This window comes from Oryza brachyantha, chromosome 2 (assembly GCF_000231095.2).
Source record: "Oryza brachyantha chromosome 2, ObraRS2, whole genome shotgun sequence".
NCBI lineage: Eukaryota > Viridiplantae > Streptophyta > Magnoliopsida > Poales > Poaceae > Oryza > Oryza brachyantha.
In genome coordinates this window covers 19,458,630-19,469,675 of record NC_023164.2, presented here as the reverse complement: position 1 = coordinate 19,469,675, position 11,046 = coordinate 19,458,630, and the positions used below count along the sequence as shown (strand labels likewise).

Here is an 11,046-nt window from a genome sequence, read left to right as displayed (position 1 = left end):
AACCGTTCACGTCGCCGCCTTGTCGTCGACCGATGGTGCTGCGCGCGAGCGAGCTCTCTCTCGGATTCCCCTCCCCTTCGGATCCCTGTGCTTGTCCTCCATATCGCTAGGCTCACGCGGTCACGCCTCAGTTGGAGGGGCAGATCGAAACGAGTTGTACTGAACCAGAAGCAGTGTGGATCATACGCGCGCGCGCGCGCCATGGCCCTTGCCGGCTGTGCTCGCGGCTCGGCAATATAGAGCTATAGATATGACAGGCATATATATAGTTCCACACTAACACACAGTAACACGGCGGTACAGAGCAAGGAGTTGAGCGGAGCTTACTCATTCTTGGTGTGATATGTTATGGATGTACTTCGCTACTATGGTTAGTGACGAATGACAGGTACAAAAGTACATGCTTGACGAATGAGAATCTTGGTATTTTATAACATTAAACTCTTTCTTGAAGTATTTCGGCCTGTTTAGTTCCCAAAAACTTTTTCCCAAAAACACCACGTCAAATCTTTGAACACTTAAATAGAACATTAAATATACATGAACGTTAAAACTAATTACATAGTTATGTGGGAAATCGTGAGACAAATCTTTTGAGCCTAATTAGTACATGATTAGCCATAAGTGCTACAGTAACCAACATATGCTAATAACAGATTAATTAGACTCAAAAGATTCGTCTCTCGGTTTCCAGACGAAATCTAAAATTTATTTTATAATTAGACTACGTTTAATATTTTAAATATGTGATCGCACGTGTCGATACGACATCTCTCCAAAAAAAAATTAGGAACTAAACAGGACCTCAATTCTTTCCAACTAGAGATGCATGTTAGAGTTTTCTTAGAGCATCTATTATAGAAGGCTAAAAATTAAGTCCCTAAAATCCTATATTTGAGCCCTACTAAAAACTAATGGCCTAAAAATCACCTCTACTCTAACAGCGTCCCAAAAGTTGGATTCTAATAGTTGTTGGTTGGCCACATAACTAAGGTGGTGTTTGTTTCTAGGGACTTATTTTTAGTTCCTAGTCACATCGAATGTTCGGACACTAATTTGAAGTATTAAACATAGACTAATAAAAAACTAATTTCATAAATAAGGGCTAATCCGTGAGATAAATTTTTTAAGCCTAATTAATCCATAATTAGCAAATGTTTACTGTAGCGTCACATATGCTAATTATGGATTAATTAGGCCCATTAGATTCGTCTCGTAAATTAGTCCAAGATTATGGATGAGTTTTATTAATAGTTTATGTTTAATACTTTAAATTAGTCTCTAAATATCCGATGTGATATGGGGGGCTAACGTGAGACCAACTTGTTAGATCGTACACTCCTTCTTCTGCACGTACTACGTATGTCGCTGCTTCACCGTACGTCTCCATCGCCTAAAACATGTTTACAATGTTAAGCCTGGTGTTGAGCAGTATGACTGCATGGTTGATTTGCTTGACCGTGTTCGCCAGCTAGCAAATTTTGTTGATCTAATAGAAAGTATGCCAATGAAGCTTGGTGTTGTGGCTTGGGGTGCATTACTAGGATCCTGTAGGATCCATGGACATATACAAATCGACAAGCAAGTTATCAAACAATTCCTACTTGTGATGCTTGTCATGTGTTTTCTTATTGATGCAGAGAGAGATACAATGGATAAATCTGATGGCGAACTTAAGAGGATGGTGTGCCGCCGGTAGCCCGTAGTGGAGGGGGCGTAGATGGTGGAGTGGAGCGGAGATGGAGGAAAATATGGTGTGGTTGAAAAAACATACGATAGACACTTCTACGCGTGCTAGGTGTGAATTTTTCTCATAGAACGAGCAATTGGTAATGCGGATTGCTTCCCCACATCGGATCCAGTTTTGGGCTAGGATTGCAAGTGGAGATATTTCATAAATGAAATTGGGTATCTGTTGAACATGTGTTGCTCTTAGCTATCCTATGTAATTACCTTTCTTAAATTGGAAAAAAAAAGAAATGAAAAGAGAGTAACTTCACATTGACATTAGCAATTGCAACGATACATAGATGACATTTGTCATGTGCTGCTCTACCAATTTAGAGTGTTTGGTGGCTGGGACTGTCCATGTGTCCATGTGAGGGAGGATCAAGGACAATTTTGATATAAAATAAGGACATGGAGTGCTCGATGAAACATTCAATACTATATGAAACATCACATACCAACTTAGGCGTTGGGCACACTTGAGGGAGTTCAAAAGAGATAGTCACCTCCATCCACAAATATAAGCAGACCTACCTTTTTCTTAGTAGAGATTAAGGTGGAAGGAAATCAAAGTAACTTTAAGATTTTTGAGGAAAACGGTCCTCATTAATGAAATGCACCATAGCAAGTTGAACCAAGGAAGGGTTCATAGATGATGAGCGGAGGAAGGGCAAAATAGTAAAAGTAAATGATTATATTTGTGGACAAATTCCAAGAAATGCCTATATGGCTATATTTGTGGATGGAGGAGACAAAAAAGGAACCTAGAAGCAACATTTACTACTTTATGTACAATAGCTTGATACCATATTGTGTCATTTTTTTCCTTCAAGTATTAGGTTCTACAGATCGATGACCATGCCATCACATGTGTTATTGGTTGACATGAGAAGGTAGGTGAAGAAGTAGCTATATTTAGATAAATTTGGATAGTAAAACTAGTTATATTATGAGATGAAGGGAGTAGTTACATTTTAAATTACACTAGATGTACATATACTAAAAGGACATTCATTCCCCAAAATAAAGGTTAAAAGAACAATCCACATCATTTATGAATATTAGAATTAAATAAAACACTAAGTTTGGAATTCATCCTAATCATACTTGTATTGGAGTTTCAATTTATTATGTTTCATAATTAAATAAGTCTTAAATGAAAACTTAATTAACATAGAGTTGTATTCAGTTTAGAGGTTGAACCATGTATAATTAGTCTTTTTATCTTTCAACATTCCCAAAATTCAAAATAAATAACTCTCATTTTATCCAAATCTAATTAAAGCTTGAAGAACATGATATATGCAAGAGTAAATTTCATAGAACAATAATTACTTTCACTAAACTACCACAAAACTACATATTTAAGATGTTTTATTAAAAAAATATAGACTTAATACCAAATGTATAAGAGAACTATAAACAAGAGATAGTGCATCGAAATACTACATATTTAATAAGAAAATATCACAAAACTACATGTGTAGTGCCATTTTCATCACAAAACTACAACATACATAACTTTAACATAAATGTGATGCTACGTATTTTAGCTGTAAGTTTTGTGATAGTTTTTAATATTGAGTACTACCTACATCCCAAACAAACTTTATTTTTGGCTCATTTTGTTTATCTCATTGAGACTTCATTTTGCGAGGAATTATTACATTGGAGTCTACTCAATATGGGACAAATGTATTAGGATTTGAAAACATAGGAGACAAATGCATTGGGATTTTAAAAGTAGAAAACAGATGCATTTAGGGTTTGAAAAAGTGAAGGGCATTTGGTAGGCTAAAAATAAAGTCTTTTTGGAAAGAGAGAGTATGTAATTTTGTGATCCGTGACCTTAGATCAGTAGGTTTGTGATACATCTTAAACCTATAGTTTTATGATATTTTAATTGAACTATATGCAGTTTTATGAAATTTAAGCTATTTCTAGTTACATGTTATGAGTGTTATAAATATGACATACGCTACGATATACCACACTGGTGTATATCCGGGAATACATTACACCGTATTGATTGCAAGAAGGTATCAAACAAGCAAAAAATGATGTGGTTAAGAAGACTAGCCGTACTTGGATAGGATAGTGTGCTTAGTCCAATCCGAGTATAAACAAACAAACAAATTGTATTATGCAAGATTTTACCTGAGGCCTACCTACAGAAGGATGATTATGCGGTTAAAATATAAGATCCTCCTAGGTAGGGAGGGGAAAAGTTACAAAAGAGAATCATCAGGAGCCACCCTATACAATCTCATCTACTTCGTTGATACTTAGCCATAGGGTAGTCTAGCCGAGTTGATAGTTACAAGTGTCAGAGTTGTGTATTAATCAAGATCCTATAAGAGCTACATGCTTTGGTCAACTAGAGTAGGGGTATTACTCGTCAACTAGCGGACCAAACCAATAGACACATTTGTGTCTCTTTGTTGCTGCATTCTTGTGCGTACCTTAGTACCAAATGAACCCTGCAATCCTACATCCACATATACCATAGTCAACTATGTTTTGTTTAATGCAAAGTTTAAGGACGATCTATGGCTATGATTGTACAATCCATCTGATCGGCGGTCATATCTTATCATTTAAATGTTAATTAAAGTATATAGCTGTCAATTATTTGCATATCTTAACGGCATTTGAGTAATGACAATGGCATATAAGGAATACAACAAGTTGTTAGATTGTATATTTTTTGAATTTAGTTACGTTAGTGGTATATTATATAACCTGCACTTTGTCCATGGTATAGAATGGATTTACGGTACGAAAAACACAACATAAGTGCTAGAATCTAACCCACAACGTTCTTCTACATAAAAATAATCTTATTGTGTGCTCAACGTGATGAATCTATGGTAGTCTCTAGCTAGTGAAGTTCACAGTGGGACTGTTGCAGCGCAAAGTAATTTTTTATTAAAGCACAGTAGGGGAGACCCCTATGGTATAAATATATTAAAGGGAGAAACTGTACAAGGGGCCGATGACCCAAAGAGGGGGAAGAAAAGAAACAAAAATACCAAGATTACAATGGATCAATCCATTATTGCACTAATTGTTTATGTGCGTCATTTAGTCTAATTAAATGTAGACTTAGATCTAATTTTAGAGATCTCTTCCAAGCTGTCATCGAAGGTTGGGTCCCTTGAAAAACATGTTCATTTCTTTGTTTCCAAATATTCCAAGAAGCCAAAAGTAAGAGCTCCATGAAGCAAGGATGATGAAAAGAAGACCTTTGAGAATGAATTTATATGGTAAAAATCCAAGGAGAAATTCCAAGTCCAACCAAGAAAATTCCAATAGGCAGAGCTAAAATCGCATCGGAAGAAAATGTGTTCTCTAGTTTGTCTAACAAAATAGGTACAACTCAGGCAGGAGCTAGTGGCATTGGCCGGTAAGTAGTGTTTTCGGTCCTGTAAGTCTCTGCTGTTGACTCTGCCTAACATAAACAACCATCCAAAAACTTTGATTTTCATGTTTAGTTTACTTTGCCAGATCCATTTGAGGGGCCGAGGTGGTGTTAGTGTCCAGAAAAAGTAATTTTTTTCTATAATAACATGTGTTTAATGCTCTTTATCTATGAATAGTGATACTGTACATACCTAACAAAATTACCTAAATGTTCCTTTTATCCTTTGTAAAACAATCTAACTCTGTTGTTTCTTTTTTTTTAATTGCTTCAACATTTATTTATGGTGGAACATAAATGTCCATTCATCCTCCCCCTCCCCTTGCCCACAAACTGAACAATTGATTCAATATGATTGTTGACTATGCTTTAATGATATCATCAAAGTTTCTCGTGCATTGTTGTGTTTTGTCACAACACACAGATGGCTATGCATACTAGCCAGTTCGACGTCATCAAAGGTATGTATATTGTCGTATCTTCTCACCTCACAAAGTTGAGTACGAAACATCACCACTTTTGGATCAAAGCAAAGAACTTACTTAAATATGTTTTCTTTTGGACTCTAGATGTATTATTTTTGGAGATAGAATGTGTCATGCCCTGTAATAAAAATTATGCAAGACATATCGAATTGTCTATGGGATCCATATCATTCTTATTACTTAGAGATAAACATGTTTATGTCGGGAGATAGATAGAGATATTGTATACCAATTCACTACTCATCTTTCTCTATGATATGTGAAATGTATCCTTCACCAAAAAAATGGGTGTGAAACATACCCAATGAACTAAACACAGACATATTTTCCTTTTTGAAACTTAATCTATACTTGAAACTTATGTTGTACAACAACTTATATGGATTAGTGAAAGAGCTGCAACCAAAATTTTCTTTTTTTTTTGTTACATGTACTGTTGCATTGTCGTGATGCATAGCTAGTCAATTGTACTAACTATGTTGATGTCATCAAAGATGTTGTAAGTATTGCCGTGTATATCTTCTCAACTTGCAACTTTGGATTCCAATCATCACCATCGCTGAATGGATGCGAGGGGCCATCCCAAATATCGATTTTCCTTTTGGATTATATTCTAACATCTTTGTGTTGGGATCGAGATACATCTAAATTAGACCCTATAATAATATTTGGACAATAAGAACTTTGAAATGCAATATAAACATGCATGTTTATGTTGGGAGGTAGATAAATATAAAGCACGATAGCTATATATATTATATATGTGAAATATATCCTCACAAAAGAAGATGTAAATTCACTTCCCGCTTAATCACAAATATTGTTTTATTGAAACGTGTACATTCAACGCTCCTTATTTCTAATATTTGTAATAATGGAACAAATTTTCTAGTTAGTAGATATAACACGTGTTGTATCTCGGGCATTTATACAAAATATTAGTGTAGACCATTCACTGTCTCTAATATTAATAAAACTAGATACACACATTTAGTCGAATAAGTTAAATATTATTACATTGTGAGATAGATGGATGCACCGCATTCTGCATCGACAACATTTATGAGACGGATTCCGATGCATCAAAACGTAAATAGTCTTTCTTCGCATGGTTTAAATGCGAACATGCCTAGGGAGGGATTTGGTGCCATTTCTCAACCTTTCATCATTTATTGAGCCAATGTGATGGACTAAAATACAAAGTACATTTTTCCTTTTGGAACTTGGACATCTTTTGCTGGACGGGTGTATAAATCTTGGAGCGCTAGTGTAGCGTACACATGTACCAGACCCCGCCCCCCCCCCCCCCCCCCCCCCCCCCGTCTTCTTTGTAGGGGCTTTGTCTGCCTGCCTCTCCTCTCCCACCCTCTTTTGCCCCTTTCCAGTTGTCCATGCCCCCATCTTTTTCACCACCGTCTCCCCTCTTCCTCCTCCCCTAGGTACAGTCCCCGGTTTGCAATTTCGGTCATCTCCGTCGTCCAAAGTTGTAAGTTTTACTCTTTGCTTGCCACAGTACTCTCTCTTTGCGCGAGGGAGAGGCCGGGTGGAAAACGGAGGGCGGCCAAGATAGATGGGGGGGCAGAGGCAAGAATTGTCGCCAATTCAGTGCTCAAATCGCTCTCGTAGCCTGCTAGTTGGTGGTACGCACCTGTGTGGGAGGCGAGAGACGCAAGTAGCAGTAGTAGTGCTTGGTTGTGGAGAGTCTGGAGATGGCAGTAGCACTGCAGTTTCTGGCTTTCCTGCATCGCCTATCCCTGTCTTGTGTGGTGGATCAACTGAATTTTGTGTTTTGCGCAGGGTAGCAAAGGTGGTGGTGGCCATGCAGCACCCGCAGGGTGCCGGCGAGCCGCTGTACCCGTACGCCGACCACGCGCCGACGACCATGGGCGTGTTCTCGGTGCCGCCGCCGCCGACCACGCCCGCTCCTCCTGCTTCAGGTGACGTCATCCCGCTGCCGACGCAGCCACAGCCGCAGCCGGCGGGTCCCGAGGAATTCCACGCTACCCCTGGCTCCGGGAGCGCCGTCGCCGTCAACCCCAACGACGACGACATGATGATGGCCGACGTTGCAGGCGGCGCCGGCGGGAGCTCCGGCAACAGGTGGCCGCGCGAGGAGACGCTGGCGCTCATCAGGATCCGGTCGGAGATGGACGCCGCCTTCCGCAACGCCACCCTCAAGGCGCCCGTCTGGGAGGAGCTCTCCAGGTACGGCCACGGGGCTCCAAAACACGCAGTAAAAATTATTTTCTCGCTGTCGGCCGCCGTCCACTGTGGAATGCTGCCATGGCTAACGGAATTCACCATCAAGCCCGTAGTACCGCCGCGCGTCCGGTGAAACGACCGGCGAGTTATCCCTTCCCTGCCATCTTTTTTTACCGCCCGTCCTCCTGCAGTCCTGCTCTGCTGCTTGTATATCTTTCTAGCTATAGCTCTTGGGTTTCTGTGTGAGATTGGGGTCCTGCTGGTAATGGTAGGTGCAGGACGATACAGGTAGCCGTATGGCACTGGCACCACCACGGTGTGGGCGTTTTCGCCTCGTGGAGTGCAGGCTGCGGCTGCTGCTGCTGCTGCTGGCAACGCATAGGGACATAGCAGTAGCTGCAGCCTGCAGGGTGGCAGCTGCACTGCGTTTTCTATTCGTTTCTAAAACTTCGATGCGCTCCAGTTTTTGGGAAAAAGATGGAAGGAAGCCTTTTGCTCCCATCCCGACGCCGCCGCACCGTAGTTTTTAATTTCTCAACCCTTTTCTTCCTCACTCCCACTCACGATGCCATCAACTTGACATCATCACATCTCATCTGCGGCGTAGCACTGGTACTCTTCTCCCGAGTTGCAATTCCGTGCGCCCATCTCCAGTCTCTTTCATGGAAAGACGAAAAAGAATGTCAAGTATTTGACTCATCGATGTATGATACCATTGCCACTGCGATAGGTGAAAGATGCTGCTCCTCCTCCCGTGCGCCGCGTACGTACTGTAGACTGTAGTCGTTGCCACTTCATACTGTACATGCTTTCACTTGTTGTCGTGCCTTACGTTACAGCGTTTTGGTTGAGGCGTGAAAGCAAGCAGCAATTAACTGACAAAAGCCAGCGCGGCGCGCGTGTGTCTCGTCGCGGAACGATTTTTATTTTTTTTCTTTCTTTTGATTTGCAGGAGGCTTGCGGAGCTGGGGTACCAGAGGAGCGCCAAGAAGTGCAAGGAGAAGTTCGAGAACGTGGACAAGTACTACAAGCGCACCAAGGAAGGGCGCGCCGGGCGGCAGGACGGTAAGAGCTACCGCTTCTTCTCGCAGCTCGAGGCGCTCCACGCCGCGGCGCCGCCGCCGTCGCAGCAGCAGCAGCAGGGAATGCCGGTGGAGGATCCTCAGCCGCTGGCGATGGCGAAGATGTTGCCCGCGGCGGCGGACCTCGGCTTCCTGTCGATGTCGTCGGATTCTGAGTCGGACGATGAGTCCGACGAGGAGGAGGAGGAGGACGCGGCGGCTGCGGCGGGCGGCGGGGATGACGAGGGCGGAGGGATCAGCAGGAAGATGATGGCGATGTTCGAAGGGATGATGAGGCAGGTCACGGAGAAGCAAGACGCGATGCAGCGGGCGTTCATGGAGACGCTCGAGAAGTGGGAGTCGGTGCGCACCGAGAGCGAGGAGGCGTGGCGGCGGAAGGAGGTCGCCCGCATGAACCGCGAGCGGGAGATCCTCTCCCAGGAGCGCGCCGCCGCGGCCTCCCGCGACGCCGCGCTGATCGCGTTCCTCCAGCGCCTCGTTGCTGGGGAGCACGTAAAGGTCTCTCCTTCCGGCACCGCCGCCACTCGCGCGCCGTTTCAGGCCCCTCCGCCGTCTCACCACGACGCGGCCGCCGCGGGGCTGCAGTTGGTGCCGAGAGCGAAGGCGGAGGAGGGCTGGGCAGGAGGGGACGGCACTGGCAGTGGTACGACGGCGCCGTCGCGGTGGCCGAAGGAGGAGGTGCAGGCGCTCATCGATCTGCGCATGGAGAAGGAGGAGCAGTACAGCGACATGGGGCCCAAGGGTCCGCTCTGGGAGGAGATCGCCGCCGGCATGCAGAGGATCGGCTACAACCGGAGCGCCAAGCGGTGCAAGGAGAAGTGGGAGAACATCAACAAGTACTTCAAGAAGGTGAAGGAGAGCAACAAGAGGCGCCCCGATGACTCCAAGACTTGTCCTTACTTCCACCAGCTCGACGCCATCTACAGCAAGAAGCGCTTCGCCGGCAAACGCAGCGGCGCCGGCGGCGTCACAATTGCCTCCGCCTCCAGTCTCGCCATCGTCACCGTCTCCGGCCAGGAGAGCCAGCGCGAGCTCGAGGGGAAGAGCAGCAACGACGGTAACGTGCAGCTGGCGGTTCCTCTCCTTCTCCAGAACGCCGCAGACAAGGTAACCCATCTGATCGAAGTTTCCATGCAAACAGTTCCCGGTTGATTGCACGCGTGACGCGAGCGAGCTAATCAAAATTGTTTCTTGTACAGAAGGCGGAAGGCACCGAGGCGGAGCCAAATATCACCGCAGCGGAGGAGACGGACAGCGACGAGATGGGTGGAAACTACACCGATGATGGCGACGATGACGACAAAATGCAGTACAAAATAGAGTTCCAGAAGCCAAATGCAAGCAGCGGCAGCGGCAGCGGCGACGACGCACCCGCGCCAACGACAACTGCGGCAGCGACGAGTTCTGCACTAGCCAGCAACACCAGCTTCCTTGCAGTTCAGTAGACAGCAATGCGCGGGCAGAGTGCGGGCCTGAAGAAAGGCAGGCAACACCGTCTTTTTCAGTTCAGGGTCGCCGATTATACTTTTCAGTTGTTTTCCTGTGATGTTGGCAACAGCCCGTATACCATTTGTTGATTTCTTTCTGTGGTTAACTACCAAACTATCCAAAAAAAAACATGAACCAAATTAGGTTCGAAGACAGAGAGGTTGTTGAGAAGAATACCAGCATAACAGGTTTTATAGGTCATGAAATGATTTAGAATCTGTGTTTAACAGGAGATGGATTTTAAGTGGCCTTGTGAGCTTTTGTGCTGTGTATCTCTTGTTGGATGTGGAGGTGTGCAGCCCCATCTTTTCATTTTTTACTTATCTAAAATTTTTAAATTTAAATTTGGTGTTGATTGGCCGCTAGGGGGGTGTCATCGTTGTTTATTTTTCAGCCTTTCCAACACTTGGGTAAGTCTGCGACATACTTACATGTGTTGGTTTCAATTCAAGTTATCTTTAAATCTTTAATATTTCTAGTTGATTGATACATAATTCTATAGGTTAGATTAAGATTTTTTTGGTTCACTTCAATATTTTAATCAAAGCATGTCTTGTTACTATCAATGTTATTAGTTTGATTTGAGTTATATTTATTCCTTGAATTGTACTGATCAGTCACTATAATTATTGTACTTTTG

General features: G+C 43.3%; 1 protein-coding gene across 4 annotated transcripts; it reads left to right on the top strand.

Annotated features, from left to right (window-relative positions):
- Nucleotides 1–7,030: 7,030 nt before the first annotated feature.
- On the top strand, nt 7,031–10,678 carry LOC102712608 (trihelix transcription factor GTL1-like). Of its 4 annotated transcripts, none has more exons than XM_015832926.2 (4): nt 7,031–7,120; nt 7,432–7,839; nt 8,789–10,025; nt 10,118–10,678. In XM_015832926.2, the coding sequence occupies exons 2-4, from the start codon at nt 7,454–7,456 to the stop codon at nt 10,361–10,363; spliced, it is 1,869 nt and encodes a 622-aa protein (XP_015688412.1). In that variant the 5' UTR covers nt 7,031–7,120; nt 7,432–7,453; the 3' UTR covers nt 10,364–10,678. The 4 variants fall into 4 exon arrangements, with proteins under 4 accessions (XP_015688412.1, XP_015688411.1, XP_006647608.2 ...); XM_015832927.2 differs by lacking the exon at nt 7,031–7,120 and adding an exon at nt 7,231–7,274; XM_015832925.2 differs by having other exon boundaries at nt 7,048–7,839; nt 10,121–10,678.
- Nucleotides 10,679–11,046: the final 368 nt, after the last annotated feature.